Genomic DNA, 15,666 nt, shown 5'->3' on the forward strand with positions numbered 1-15,666 from the left:
AAGGGTGGGAAGATGGTCCTGGTTACAACCCTGGTGACCTAAGTCCCCAAGCAGCAGCCCATCTTTGCCCCTCCCCCAGGGGGCATCTATTGAAAGTCCTTTGGGATTGGCACAGAAGTCTAATTTACCCACCTATTCGTGATGACTACTGGGCCAGCCTGACTTGAATATGGAGCACTAGATGGATCTCAGGCTCTTTAGTATCCACAAGATAGTTAGGTGTGTGCAGACATGACCGGCTCCCTCCATTATTCCATAGCCTATCCTTTGGAGATATAAAGAGATTTCTGGAGAAGAGTTTTAAGAAAACATGGAAAAGCCAGGGATAGTGATGCACACTCTTAGTACTTGGAAGACAGGCAGAATTACCATGAGTTCAAGGCCAGCCTAAGATACATATCAAGATCTTTAAAAGAACAAAGGAAACAACCAAACAAAACCCTTGTGTATTTACGGATCTCAGTCACTAAACCTCTGGCCATAGACAGGCAAGGGCAGCTGATGAACAATCTGTTGTGGATTTGACATCTGGACTCAGCCACTGCCATTCAAGAAAACGCCAGCAGTTTCCTGATCCATAGTCCCCACTCTGCCTTCCTTCAGCCATCGCAGGCAGGCGTACCACTCGGCATTAGCCCCAAACACAAAGCTGTGTCCTGCCTTGGTGCTGGAGCAAAGGTACTGCGGGCAAGATGACCCCAGAAGGGCAGCCACAGGCAGTGTTGGAACATCAGTGGATACAGCTGTCTCAATAAAGCCTTCTTCACAGGAACAAGCAGCGGGTTGCCTGAAGCCCAGGTCGTGTGCCAACCTCCTGTCTCCTGGCAGAGTGGGCTCTTTGAGTCATAATAACATTTTAAAAACCTGAGAAAACAGTGTGCATGTTAGACACCAGAGCCGCGGAGGCCGACCCCAGGCAGGCAGCTCTGATTGCTGCTGCCCTGACATGATCTGACAAGGACATCTGGCATAAAGATACATGACCCGGCATGGAAGGGAATGAGCCCCGGAAGGAAACGAGCCATGGGAAGGTATTACACCTTCACAGACTTGCCATCCCACCCAGGGGACAGTTTAGCCACAGACATGGTCTCTTAACAGATAACTCCCAGGAACTTGCTGGAGGCAACAGTACAAAAAACCAGTTTATTTTAGTAAAGCCACCCAGTGGCTAGAGCCGGCCCAGGACAGACAGCACGTCCAAAGAAAGAACCTAGGCAATGCAGAGGAGCTGCTGCTAAGGAAAAGGTAACCCCAAAGAAGGGCTTGGGCCACACACAACTGCTTCACAGGACCCTTGTCTTCCAGAGGCGGGAGCCGAGCGAGGCATCACATGAACTCTCCACAGTCAGCGATGATCACCTTCTGCTTTGGCTTTCCGTCCTTGCTGCCCTGAGCCTTGGTGGGCAGACGGAAGAATCAGAAGCACAGCTCAGGGATCACCCTCCCCCGAACAGGGACCCCTTCCAAATGCCCCCTTCCACAGCCACAGAGAACCCCTCACCCACTGGGAAGCCCATTTCAGGTCCAGGTAGGAAGCCATTTCCAACTACCTACCTCAATCTGCCGTAAGACATCCAGGCCTTCAGTGATCTCCCCAAACACCACATGTTTGCCATCCAGCCAATCCGTCTTATCACAGGTCAGGAAGAACTGGGAGCCATTGGTGTTTGGGCCAGAATTGGCCATGGAGAGAAGGCCTGGGAGAAAATAAGACTCCTCAGCTCCCTCCATTTTCCAGCCCATGATGCACACCAGTGCTGACTGTTGACAGTGCTTCTGTATACTGGCTCAGGCTCCAGGACAGGGACCTGAACCCATGACACATGTCTATGCTGACTGTTAACAGGGCTTCTGCATGCTGGCTCAGTCAGGCTCCAGGACAGGGACCTGAGATGTAGCACCTCATCTTTCCTCACCACAGAAAAGGACAAGTGGGCTGTTCCATTTGTTCATGTTCTTTTCATTTATAACAATGACTTGCTGTTTACTTTGTAACCAGGCCCATTCATCTAAATGGAATCGTATGGGCTGGGGAGATGGTTCTGCAGAGAAAAGTGCTTGCTGTAGAAGGCAGACAATCTGAAGTTCATCCCCAGAACCTATAGTAAAAGGTTGTCCTCTGGTCTCCACACACAAACTGCAGGACATGCACTGTCACTCAAACACATGCACAGCACACACACCCACACAAGTGATAAATGTGTGTATGTTAAAGGATGCTGTGCTGTGACAACCAAGATGCAGGGACATCTGTGCTGGGAAGAGAGGTAGAAACAGTCACGGGGAGGAGGGAGCTGGGCCAGGACAGGAGCTGGAGACAGGCAACAGCTGTGGCTGCAGGGAGACGAATCCAAGATGAGCCCTGATTCTTTTTTCGAGACAGGGTTTCTCAGTAGCCTTGGAGCCTGTTCTGGAACTCACTCTGTAGACCAGGCTGGCCTTGAACTCAGATCTGCCTGCCTCTGCCTCCGATGCTGAGATAAAGGCGTGGGCCACCATTTCTTCTCTTTTTAATTATGTTTATGTGCCTGCATGCTTGTCTATGGCCCACATGTGTGCCTGGTGCCAGAGGAGGCCATAAGAGACTCCCCTGAGACTGGAGTTACAGACAGTTTTGAGTTACCATGTGGGTGCTGGGAATCAAACCTGGGTCCTCTAGAAAAGCAGCCAGTGCTCTTAACCACTGAGCCATCTCTCCAGCCCCTGAGCCCTAATTCTTGACCAGGTACTAAAACAGGGGAACATGAAGGGAGTTGGGGGGAAAAACTATTTTAATCTGTGAAGTCTGAGGGTCCTCTCCAAGAGCATCCAGTGCTCTTAACCACTGAACCATCTCTCTAGTCCCTTAAGAACTAAGTCTATTTACATAAACGCTAAGTCTTAAGGGCTTTCCCCAATAATGGAATCTTCTAGGGAGCTGGATGTGGCAGTACATGCCTATAAACCTAGCACTCAGGAGGCAGAGTAATCAGGAGGATCCAGAGTTCAGTGCTAGCTTGAGCTACACACTAAGACCCTGTTTCAAAAAACAAAAAACAAACCAAGTATAGTGGTGTATGCCTTTAATCCCAGGACTTGGGAGCCTGAAGCAGGCTAATCTCGTCTATATGTCAAGTTCCAGGTCAGCCAGGGGTACACAGTGTGAGACCGAGTCTCAATTCTTACTTTTAAAATAATGTAGGCAGAAGTATTGTCCTCGTACTTCAGTCTAGCACAAACTTGCAGGAAGAAAACAAAGGCACAGTGAACAGGTTTCTATGGAGAAATCAACTGGATCTCTGAGCCACTGCCATGTTTAGGAATCAAGGGAGGAAACAGAAGTCAAAAGCAACTGGAAGATGGAGGAGCCAACCCAGAGCAAGGTGAGAAACAGGAGCACAGGGCCAACAGTACAGGATGCTGCTGGAGATGGAAAAGGTGAGGCAGAAAACTGGCTGCTGCCAAGAAAGATGGTTGGCATCTTTAGCAAGAAAAGTCTGAGTGGCCAGCTGGGGCTAAAAGTCTAGATAGAAGGACTTGGAGAGAGTAAAAAGGCAGTGAGTCTATACATTTTTTCTAAAAGTTTTGCTAAAAAGTAAACTAGAGTCAAGATGACAGCCAGTGAGAGGAACAAGAGTCCAAAGATAATTTATTTTAAGACTTGAGATCACATGCCTGGACACTGATGGACCAAACTGCTACGCAGGAGAAACACATTATATAGGTCAAAGGGAACCAGCAGAAGATGCCAACTTCCTAAGCAGGGCAGAGAGACAGACTCCCTCATAAGGAGGGATAGTCAGTCTCTACAGGAGGGAAGTCAGAGCAGGCACCTACGGTAGGCAGGAGGCAAGACCTCAGATCAATATGGTGGTCTCAGAAGACAAACAGGCATGGGCCTGGGATCTTTGATTGGGACTGAGGGCATAAAGGGGATGCAGAGGTTGAGGGCACAGGGAACCTGCAAAGATCACCAGACTCTAGGCTAGCAGGGAACACCAGCTTGTGGAATGAAGGAGGGACATGAAGAGTACAAGGCTGGAGGCAAGCAGCTCACGCCAGCCGGAGTTTCTTCAAGGCTGGCCGACCACTAGTGGCAGTCAGTCTGCCCTGGCCCCGACTTACTCACCACACCAGAATGAGTGCTTACCTGCTCCTGTGTGTTTGAGGATGAAGTTTTCATCATCGAACTTCTTCCCATAGATGGACTTGCCCCCCGTGCCATTGTGGTTTGTGAAGTCACCACCCTGGCACATGAACTGGGGGATGATGCGGTGGAAGCTGCTTCCCTTGAAGCCAAAGCCCTTCTCGTGGGTGCACAGGCAACGGAAATTTTCTGGTGTTGAGAAAGGAAACAGTGTTGTAGTTGAAGACAACGTAGCTTCCTGATCAAAATTAAAGTAACTACCCAGAAAGATGAGGGGGTATGAAAGGGGAAAATAAAACATGTTTTACTTGTCTAGTTTTGCACAACTGCTCCTGGGTATCCACATGGGGATGATTCCCAGGGCTCTTCTGGATCCTCTATCTTTTCTACCATCTCTATATTATCTAGGATACACATACAATATAAAAGCTCCATAAATGGTTGCTATACTATATTATCTAGGGCATATAATGGGGGACAATACAAGCATGCTTAGTAGAGATGCAATGTTCCTCTCAAGTAGATTTAGAAATTTTTATTACATTCATTATTGTGTATGTGCGTATATGTGTACATGTGTGCATAGGTCTGAGGACAACTCACAGGGTTTGGCTCTCTCCTTCTATCATATGGTTCCTGGGCTTGAACTCAGGCTGTCAGACTTGGCAGCAGGTACTTTAACCTACTGAGCCATCTGACTGGTCCGTCACATATTTCTGCTATGGCTGGTTCAATTCAGAGATGTGATCCCAAGGATAGAGAGAGCTAATTGTGTTCTCCTCCTATCCTCTTTATAAGCTGTTACGGTACTGATTTACTAAATAACCACATGCCACCCTGATTAAATAAGACAGAATGTGTGTGTTCTATCTATGCTGTATTCTCAAATTATACTAAAGTGATAATGAAGTGGGTTTTTAAAAAATTTATTTGTATTTTATGTACATTGGTATTTTGCTGCATGTACAACTGTGTGAGGGTGTCAGATCTCCTGGAACAGGAGTTATAGACAGTTGTGAGCTGTCATGTGGGTTCTGGGAATCAAACCTGGGTCCTCTGGAACAGCAGCTAGTGCTCTTAACTGCTGAGCTATCTCTCCAACCTGATTTTTTTTTAAAGATTTATTTATGTATATGGTGCTTTATATGCATATACACATGCATGCCAGAAGATCCCATTATAGATGACCATAAGCCAACATGTGGTTGCTGGGAACTGAACTCAGGACCTCTGGAAGAACTGCCAATGTCCTCAAAGCCATCTCTCTGGCCCCATGCACTGATTTTTATTTTTTTATTTTTTAAAGAAAACAGGGTTGGGAAGGTGGAATCCAGGGCCAGAAAGACAGCTCAGCAAGTAAGGCTCAAGCACTTACTGTGCAAGCCTGGAGACCTGAGTCGGACCCACAGAATCTATGTGGAGGCAGAAGGACAGTGGTACTTTCCTCCGAGATACAGCTTTCCAAGTGTGAGAAAAGCTCGTTAAGACTCAAGATATCCTAAAGGATGTTCTAAAGCTCTTTGTCAATTCAGGAAGTCCCTGAGATTGACCAGATTCAATAGGATCCTCTCTTGCCTAAGCAGGAAAGATTGCTGGGAGGCATTGTCAACAAATGGAGCCGTCTGTGGTCATCTAAAAACACAGAGCTGCCTGAAAAACCACTCTCTAGCCTGTCAAATTGCCTGAAGCTGCGCAGTTAGCACCAGGTTCCTAGCTTTCACGAGCCTTTTTGGGCCTTTGGTGATGCAGCTGACTTTGGGTCCATTTCTGCTTCTGTAAGTAACTACCTACTCACATTCAGGTCTTTCCTGGAACTCTGCAAGCTGTCCTCTAACCTCCGTATGTGTCATGCACATGCACACACACATACACAATCATTTGTTTTTGACAGGGTCTCACTGCGTAGTTCTGGCTATTCTGGAACTCTATGTAAACCAGGCTGGCCTGGAAATCAAGAGATTTGTCTACCTCTCCTTCCCAAATGCTGGGATTAAAGGGATGTGCCCCACTACACCCAGCCACTGTAATTTTTTTCTAAGATTCTTTTTTTTTTTTTTAATTTGGTTTTTTTCGAGACAGGGTTTCTCTGTGTAGTTCTGGTGCCTTTCCTGGATCTCACCCTGTAGACCAGGCTGGCCTTGAACTCACAGAGATCCGCCTACCTCTGCCTCCCAAGTGCTGGGGTTAAAGGCTTGCGCCACCACTGTCTGGCTTCTAAGATTCTTTTTTTTTTTTAATCATCTTCATGTAATGTGTCTGTATGTGAGTATGCATCAGATTCCTTGGAGATGCCTGGCCAGGCTTACAGTAACTTACAGCACTACAGAACAGGCCCCACCCGTAGGCATATCTCCCCATGCTCACCCTCAGACACAACAGCCAGGATAGATAAGGGGTTGTGGAAGGGAGAAAAGACTAATTCCTTTTCTAGGGCAGTAAATCTAACGATAATGACTTGAATGAAAACATATATATGTTAAAAAAAAAAAAAAGGGAAAGAAAGAAAGAGAGAGAGGGAGAGATGGAGGGAGTGAATATATAGCTATTATCTTCCAATATGGAAGTCAAAACCAAAATAATGAGCTAAGAAATGAAACTGCCTGCCTCTGAGGAATAGCAAACAGTGCTGATGGCAGGGCAGGGACGGGGTTTACTGGTCAAAACCAAATTCTATGATAACTCCTTAAATTATATATGTAAATAGTAAAATTTACATTAAAAAGTTAATATTTTAATAAACTAGAAATTAGTACTAGTTACTTCTAAAGCATAGAGCTGGATGTACTAGTGTTGGAATATATATATGTGTGATAGTTTCTTTTAAACAATGAATACATTATTTACAATGTATTTATAATAATATATTACTTGTGTTTTGTTTTGTTTTTTGGTTTTTCGAGACAGGGTTTCTCTGTGTAGCTTTGTGCCTTCCCTGGAACTCACTTGGTAGCCCAGGCTGGCCTCGAACTCACAGAGATCCACCTGGCTCTGCCTCCCAAGTGCTGGGATTACAGGCGTGTGCCACCCAGCGTGTTATTTTTTTAAAAACTCCTCTATTATTAAAGAATGATAGGGTTGGGGATTTAGCTCAGTGGTAGAGCGCTTGCCTAGCAAGCGCAATGCCCTGGGTTCAATCCTCAGCTCAAAAAAAAAAAAAAAAAAGAATAATAAACCAACACTTATGAAGCTTCAATGTCAGCTCTGATCTGTTATTAGATCCTAGGACCTTAGATGCCACGAATTAATTTAGTCAGGTCAGAAACAACGCCAAGGGTCTAAGAGCTGAGGCAGTGAGAGCCTTGGGAAGGCTTCCTGCCAATCTGACCACAGGGGTCTGCTTACCTGCTGTCATGGGCACAACATCAGAACGCAGGAGCATTTGGATGCGGCCAGCGGGCTTGTTCCCTATCTTGATGTCCATGTACACTTGAGGATTTGACCGTGCTTTTTTTGTAGTGGGCTCTCCCTAGGTCAGGAAAAATACTAGTTAGAAGGCTAGTGTTGGCGCTCCCTACGTGGGTGCACAAGTAATGGAACCCAGCAGCACAACTCCAGTGACCAGCCTGAACACAGGTGCTGACAGGGAAGGTCGTGGGCCGTGATAGGGCTGTAGGAGGCAGGAACTATGGCCACAGCACCCAACTGGACATCCAATGACTGGAAACCCCACTCAGCACTATAAAATGGAGCCCCCACCTGTAGGCATCTCTCTCCATGCTCACCATCAGACATGCCTGCTCACCTCTCCTTGTCCTGCAGCTAGCAGGGTCAGAATACTCAACCCTCCTCATCTTCAGTGCCTCAGTCAAGTCATAGACCTCACTACAGTAGTGGACACACGCATACACCAACATTTCTTTCCCCCATGTCCAATCATAACTGTCACAGGTTCACCCTGGAAGCATAGGGGAACCCTTCTGATTGGAGTGTCAAAGGACAAGAGGCTGAGGCTTGCTTTGTAGTGAAGCAGGGGAGACCACGCAGAGGAAGACAGACACAGAATACAAACATCACATTTGTTTTGGTTCAGCTGATCGAATGCCAAAGCATCATGCAGATGCAGAGGCTCTGGCTACTGCCAGTTACGTTGGCACTAGCAATACCACAGCAACAACAATACTGTACTTGCTGTGTAACTTACACCATGTCACAAAGGTAGTATGTGATAAGTAGGAACTGAAAAACAAGTCACCTTTTCCCCTCATGGTCACGCTCTTAGTCCAGTATTCCACCCCACAGTACAAGGCCCCAGCTTATCAACTGTCCTGCCCAGAAAGGGCAATGGGCACAGGATTAGCCTGTGCAAAAGCCAGCGTGTGCACAGAGACTCTATTTTACTGAGTCAGGGAGGGACTGTACTACAGAGCAGCAGACAAGGACACCTGCAAGATGGGCAGGATGGAGACTTGGGAGCTCCTGTGTCCTGAGACACGTGACAGGACAAGTGCAGAGTTCCGGGCGGGAGAGAAAAGGACAGGACATGCACTCCAGGAAGGTTATTCTAGCTCCTTTGGGAAAGCACTAGGAGAGCAAGACTGTGATCAGAAAGAGTGGAAATTTCCAAACCAGAGACTTGAGCTCAGACAGGGGCTGCAGTACAAAGACAAGCTGTCAAGGGGGCTTCAGAGAAACACTGGAGAGTGTGAGGATGCTGGTTCTACCATAAAGAAGGGGCCAGGGACACCTGGGGACCCCCAAGCGTGCTACTTTAAGGAGCCCCTATGGGCAGCAAGAAATAACTCAAGTCCGATGTTAGAGACAGACCATCAAAGTCGACGGTGCAGAAGAGGAGGGCTTCAGACAGCCAAGGGTGACTGCTACTGTTGCAGCTGAAAAAGGACAGAAAAGCCATGTGCCATGAACAAAACGTAGAAGAATGTCAACCTCATAGGGTCCACAGAGGAAGTGAAGTGTGGTGAGATATTGTGTACCCTAGTAAACTTGCCTGAGGATCAGAGGACAGAGCTAGCCACTAGATTAGACATAGACATACATCTTTAATCCAGCACTTGAGATCTCATGCCCTTGTTTGGGAAGCACACACGCCTTTAATCCTAGGAAGTAATATGGCAGGGCAGAGAAAGGTATATAAGGTGCAAGGAAACAGGAATTCACTCTCTTTAGGCTGAGGATTTCATAGAGCTAAGAACTAGTGGCTGGCTGCTCTGCTTCTCTGATCTTTTAGCTTTCACCCTGATATCTGGCTCTGGGTTTTTTATTAAAAGACATTGAAGATTTGAACAACAGCAAAGTCCTGCAGCACTGGTCATGGCGGTGTGCTGAGAACCAGGAAATGTGCCAGGGCTGAACTGCCTTAGGCAAACCCAGAAACCACACACAAGCTAAAGGGAAAAACTACCTGTCCTGCCACCTCTGTATGAGGCCAAGAACAGGACAGAACAAGGTGCCAAGGACCTCAGCACGAGAGGGCTGCCTGAGGGTGTAGGGGAGCACAAACATGATCCCCAAAGCTGTGCCCTTTCATTCCCCCAGCACCACCTTCACCAAGTCCTAAGTTCACCGTCCACCGTCTGCACTTCGTAAATATATGCACCTCCAAGTCCCCATAACAATGGAAAGCACAACCTGTCTTCTGGGGATGCACCACCTTCCATCTCACCTCTTGGGTTTCTGCTTTGGGAGGCTCAGGCCCTTCCTCTTCTTTATTCTCTTCAAGAGTCTTCCCAGAAAACTTCTTCAACCAGTCATCATCTGACCAAACTGGAAGCAAAAGGCACACACAGTGAAAAATCAGACTGTCCCTCATCTCTGTGGTCCTCTTGGCCAGAGAAGTCCCCTTTGACAATACTCTAGACCAAGCCCCCAGTGGGACCCCCCGGAGGTCCAGCGCTTAGTAGGACCAAGGGGAAAAGCTGTGCCAATGGCAAAGATGAGCTTTGCTGGCTTCAGCCCTTCCCCAGGAATGGAGTACCAAAAACTCAGGAGATGAGAAACCAGGCAGAGTTCTCTCAAGAGGAACAATTACTTCGGCTTTATTGTTGTTTGCCAATAAAGGTAACGCATACCCTCTGCCAGTGTGAACCACCCTCTTGACCACCCTCCACTCCTGTCCACCAGAAGCAGCACTGAGCATGCACATAAAGGAGGCCAAACCATAGCACCCAACAAGCACCCAGAAGGTGCCCCACTCACCTGGTCTGGACGAGCCCTCTTTAATTCTCATTGGTTTAGCCAAATTAACACGAATTGTCCGTCCAAAGAGCTCAGATTCATTCTGAAAAGATTGTAAACCCAGTTGCTTAAACTGTCAGATTAAAAATCTCCAGCAGCTTTTCATTTACTTCTGAGACCTGACCAGTTTCTTCCTTTGATCAGGATCCCTTAGTAACAAAAGCTATGCCCGCACCAGACAGTACCAAAGAAGAACATTAGAGGAAAATGCCCCCTGGAGCTGCTGCAAACTTTTTTTATTTTGGTTGAGATGGGGTTTCTCTGTGTTGCCTAGGCTGTCCTCAAATTTACAGAGATCCGCCTGCCTCGGCCTCCTGAGCACTGGGATTAAAGGCGTGCACCACCGCCTGGCTAGCTGCAAACTTTTAATACCAGCGAAGGCCTGCACTGCTTAGGGTAATTCTGAGCTGCAGGGACTCAAGTGACAGGGGTAAATGCAGGCAGATCCCGAGTCTACCGTTAGAAGCAAGACCACCTTTGAGATATCGTGTGTATGGAGAATGGGGAGCAGAGAACAATGCAAAAAGAACTGCAAAGCGGCACTGGGAAAGGCCACTCAATGTGAACCTTAAGGCAGCAGTGAAGATCTCATGGGAAAAACTTAAATTTCTTCCAGTTAATATCAGAATCAATCACGTACTGATTTATAATGGAAACATGTAACCAGAGATAATTAATTTTAAAGACTTTTTTTTCAGCAAAATTCTAGCAACAGTACAATATTTTTGCACTTCATGTCTGACATAAAATGACACAGAAGTGTCTTAGGCCAGCCACAAATCTTAAGAATGTCATCATTTCCAAGGACTTTTCCAGGCTGTTCCAATCATCTGCACCAGTCACACAGCCTTCAGTTACTGAATTTCTCTTTTCAACTGTTAACTAATCTTACATTTCACAAAACCCTTCCCTCTGCAAATATGCAGCTTCAGTGAGCAATCAGTTGGCGTTGGGTCTGCCATGCATCATCATGTGGGTGGCCAGTGAGAGACCAGCCCAGAAGGATGAGCAGGAAGTACACTGTTGAGTGGAGAGGTGTCTGAGCAGGAACTAATTTTACCAGCAATCAGTTCACAGTGAGCATTTTTACTTGATGGTAACTTTTACCTCCGTACCCAACCCTGACACTTCAGAGATTCAGAATACCAGAATTTGAACAAGGCCCCCTGTACCAGCAAAAGGCAACTTCAGTGAGAATCAGGATTCCCAGCCATACCATGTTGTCAATAGCTGCTGCAGCATCCTGCCAAGAAAATGCAAGGTGTAAGTTTAGGCTTCTATCTGAATGCGTGTGTCTAAATGCACACTTGGTAGCAAAATAAATAGGAAGAAGTCACCTCTGCCCTTCCTGCCTAGTTTGTGTGTGTGACTAACAACACTTCTTGGGCAATTTTCAAGCTCGTGGTGCCACGATCTTCTAGCTGAAGACATAAGAGACAAACACCAGCACTGCCAGGCAGGAGTGCTCAACAAACAGAGCTGTAAGAGCTCTGCGGAGCAAGACAAGCAGCGTCTGACCACCAGTCTGAGCTGCTACCAACACATCACAGTCTGATAGGAAGCTTTCCTTCAAACAGCACTTTCCAAAACATCAGCCTAAGACCCAAAACCTACCTTCCTCTACAGCACTGGTTCTCAACCTCCCTAATGCTGTGACACTTTATACAGTTCCTCCTGTTGTGACTCCCAACCACAAAATTATTTCATTGCTACTTCATAAATGTAAGTTTGCTACTGTTATGAATCGTAATGTAAATATCTGATATGTGACCCCCCAAGGGGTCGTGACACATATAGGTCAAGAACTGCTGTTCTATAGGAACCAAAGAGCACTGAAGTCTTACCTCTGCCAACTCAAATTCAACAAAAGCAAACCCTCGATGCTTTTCTGCAAGAAGGAAAAGACACAAGAATAAGTCATTACCATGGGAGGCAATGGAAGGAAAAAGACCAGTCACACGCCATGTCCAGACTCCAGAAATCCTGCCCAGTCACTATCTAGAGAGAAGAAATCTCATTCTTTGATCTCTTTTAAATAATATTGGAAGCAATAATAAACATCTTCTATGGATAAAGCTAAATAATTGTAAATTTGTATGGGTATGGGGGTTTTGCCTACATGCATGTCTAAAAGCCATGGTGTACCTGAAGAGGCCAGAAGAGGGCACTGGATCCCATAGGCTGGAGTTACAGATGGCTGGGAGCCACAGTGTGGGTGCTGGGAATTTAATCTTGAATCTATCTTCTGGAAGAACAGCCAGTGCTCTTACCACTGAGCCATCCCTCCAGCCCTGAACTGATTTTTTTTTTTTTTTTTTTTTTTTTTAAAAAAAACAACAGGGTTTCTCTGTGTAGTCCTGACTGTCCCAGAACTCACTTTATAGACCAGGCTGGCCTTGAACTCTTAAGAGATCCCCATGCCTCTGCCTCCTGAGTGCTGAGATTAAAGGCACATGCCACCACCACCACTTGGCTCCAAATTTTATTTTTAATCTTTAAAATGAGTGTTGAGGTCTGGCGAGATGGCTCAGTGGGTAGTGGAGCTTGCCATCAAGCCTGATGACCTGAGTTCAATCTCAGGATCCACATGGTAGAAAAACTAATTCCCGCAAACTGTCCTCGGCCAAAGCACACAGAAATCAAGAAAAAAAAAATTTTTTTCTTTTTGTTTTTTGTTTTTTGAGACAGGGTTTCTCTGTGTAGCTTTGCGCCTTTCCTGGAACTCGCTTTGGAGACCAGGCTGGCCTTGAACTCACAGAGATCTGCCTGCCTCTGCCTCCCAAGTGCTGGGATTAAAGGTATGTGCCACCACTGCCTGGCAGAAAAAAAATTTTTTTAAAGGCATTCTATTCATTTATGAAAGTCAAACATAAACCTTAACCTTCACGCAGTACAACTGGCAAGGTAAGTTATTATGGTATCAACTATTTATTCAAATATACAATTTGAATCCAGGTGCCATAGTATGTATCTATGATGCTAACTTCTTGGGAGGCTAAGGCAGAAGGGTCATCAGTTAAGAGGCCAGCCTGGACAACAGTGAGATCGTTTTGAAACAGAAACAAAACTAAAACAAGCAAAAAGTCACCAACCAAATACACAATGTGATCCATCGACTACACATAAAGCATAAATCCAAAAATCTGGTACGGACATTCAGTCTTTCCCCTCAGACAAATTCTGACGTAAATAGAAAGCCCACACACAACAATGTCAACTTAGTTACACAGTCCATTAGAAAGTCAGCCCAGTGGTGGTGCACACCTTTAAACTCAGCACTCAGGATGCGGAGGCCAGCCTGGTCTACAGAGTGAGTTCCAGGACAGCCAGAGCTACACAGAGAAACCCTGTCTCAACCGCCCCTCCCTCCACACCCCTGAAAAAGTCAACAGAACTTTTTTTTTGCAGATGGCGTCTAACTATGCAGCCCAGACTGACCATAAACTCCATCCTCCTGTCTCAACCTCTGAAATGGTGGGATTACAGGCATGTGCTACCATGCCCAGCAAATACTGGCAAAAAAGATTCCCTAAGCTCAGAGAGTTTAAAGATCTTGTTATTCCCCCACCACCAACCCCTGTGTGTGTGTGTGTGGGGGGGGGGGGGTCAGTGCTGGGAATTGAATCCATGGCCTCACATGTTGGACAAGAATTCTGCTGAGCTATACCTCCAGTCTAAGAATGCAAATTTAGAGTTGGAATGTGACTTTTCTGTTTGTTTGCTTGTTTGGGTGGTTTTTTTGAGGCGATGTTTCTCTGTATAACCCTGGCTGTCCAGAGGGAGATCCAACTCCCTCTGCCTCCTGAGTGCTAGTATTAAAGGTGTAGGCTACCACTACCTGTGTCTTTAATCTTTTACAATTCTTTTCCTCTAGGAGGGTAATGAACATCAGAGACACCCAAAGGACCCACCTGTTTCATAATCCAGAGGAATCTGAATATCTGTGATGTCTCCAAAAGGGATGAAAGCAGCATGAAGAACCTTGTCGTCCACCTCTTCTGCCAGCCCACCTGTAAATAAGCCAGGGACACTGAGCCCGTCCTCCACACTCAAAAGTCGCTGCAGCCATTGGCAAAGGGGAGGGATCTTTCCATCCTGTCCATCTACACAAACTCTCTTCTGCCCACCCACACTACTTTCTTTCTCCAACCTTTTTTCAAACAGATCCAAATCTATCTCCAAGATTCCACAACAGCTTCATAACTGACCCCGCCCCCCCCCCCCCCCCCCGCAAATAAAAAACAAAAACAGTAGGAATATTTTGGGGGAAGTGGAAACAAATCCATCAGTTCTCTTAGACAAGTCTTAAACGTCACCGTCCTCAAGATAAAGTGAGAGCTCCTTAAATAGGAGTGTACACAGTACTTCCACTGTTTCCCTGGGTTTCTTGAAAAATGACTCACTTGCCCACAGGCATCAGGCTATTTACATCTTTGGGCTTCGGCTGCAGCTAACAGTTTTGCCTATACCCTGACCCCTTGCCTAACTCCTGCTCAAGTTCTGCGTCCCCGGCAACAGAAAGTTTGCACCCACCCAACTTCCTGTCATCACTGTTCGCCCCTACTACAGCGCTTATTAAACTGTGATGTTTAGGTTATTTCCCACTTTCTTCTTACTAGCCTGGTAACTCTTTCCTTCAGGGCATAGACCCAGACATTCCCGCATTGAATGTTTGTAAAACGAATGGGCGGGAGGATTTGGAAGCCCCTAATTCCCGTCACTGGTCAGGGCTTAGTGGACTAGGAAGGTCGCCGGAATGGTTCCTTCCACCTCGGCTCACACCCTCGGGTCCAGCAAGCCCTCCTCCATAGAGCCGGGCTGCTTGCCGCCTTCCTCACATTTCCCAGACTGTCTAGCTCCCGTTCCTGCTCACCCACGTACAGCACACGCTTGGTGGTAGCCATCTTGCTCACTCCAGTTTCCGCCGGAAGCCGTCGCTCGGCACGCGCCCCCCCGCGCGCCGTTCCCCTTTTCTTTAGGTCCTGGTGGGTCGCTGTGCGCGGCGGCTGCAGGCTCCGCCCCTTCCCGCCTATTGCGGCATCCGGTATCCCCGGTGGTGTGCGGACCTGAGTGGTATCAGTGATCCGGCAGGAGGATGGTGTTAGGGGGAACAAACCTTGGTCCCATCAATCGGGGAATTCTCTGCAGTTATGACCCACCACAACGCACTAGCGTCCGGGCTGTCCAGCCACTTGTTTCTGGCCAACTCGGAAGCTAAGAATAATTTTTACATTTTGAAGGAGCGGGAAGCGGAGAGGATCAAGACAATATTTCATAACAGATGGAAATTACATGAAATTAAAATTTCAATATCGCCAAGTTTTATTAGTTACAGCAACATTCGT

At 46.8% G+C, this 15,666-nt stretch overlaps 1 protein-coding gene across 2 annotated transcripts; it reads right to left on the reverse strand.

Annotated features, from left to right (window-relative positions):
• Positions 1 to 1,116: 1,116 nt before the first annotated feature.
• On the reverse strand, positions 1,117 to 15,242 carry Ppie (peptidylprolyl isomerase E). Of its 2 annotated transcripts, XM_036180141.1 has the most exons (10): positions 15,195 to 15,242; positions 14,233 to 14,331; positions 12,166 to 12,209; positions 11,538 to 11,564; positions 10,283 to 10,364; positions 9,750 to 9,850; positions 7,472 to 7,595; positions 4,133 to 4,318; positions 1,558 to 1,700; positions 1,117 to 1,398 (listed from the first exon to the last, which is right to left on the reverse strand). In XM_036180141.1, exons 1-10 carry the CDS (start codon positions 15,223 to 15,225, stop codon positions 1,330 to 1,332), a joined length of 906 nt encoding a protein of 301 aa, XP_036036034.1. In that variant the 5' UTR covers positions 15,226 to 15,242; the 3' UTR covers positions 1,117 to 1,329. The 2 variants fall into 2 exon arrangements, with proteins under 2 accessions (XP_036036034.1, XP_036036035.1); XM_036180142.1 differs by lacking the exons at positions 12,166 to 12,209; positions 14,233 to 14,331; positions 15,195 to 15,242 and having other exon boundaries at positions 11,494 to 11,557.
• Between the last annotated feature and the right edge of the window lie 424 nt (positions 15,243 to 15,666).

The sequence above is a fragment of the Onychomys torridus genome, chromosome 2 (assembly GCF_903995425.1).
Source record: "Onychomys torridus chromosome 2, mOncTor1.1, whole genome shotgun sequence".
NCBI lineage: Eukaryota > Metazoa > Chordata > Mammalia > Rodentia > Cricetidae > Onychomys > Onychomys torridus.

Coding starts and splice junctions, on each gene's coding strand:
- Ppie (XM_036180141.1), bottom strand. CDS start 15,225: ATGGCTACCACCAAGCGTGTGCTGTACGTGG. Junction 11,565..12,165: donor TTGAATTTGAGTTGGCAGAG/GTAAGACTTCAG, acceptor TTTTCTTGGCAG/GATGCTGCAGCAGCTATTGA. Junction 1,399..1,557: donor ATGTCTTACGGCAGATTGAG/GTAGGTAGTTGG, acceptor CTGCCCACCAAG/GCTCAGGGCAGCAAGGACGG.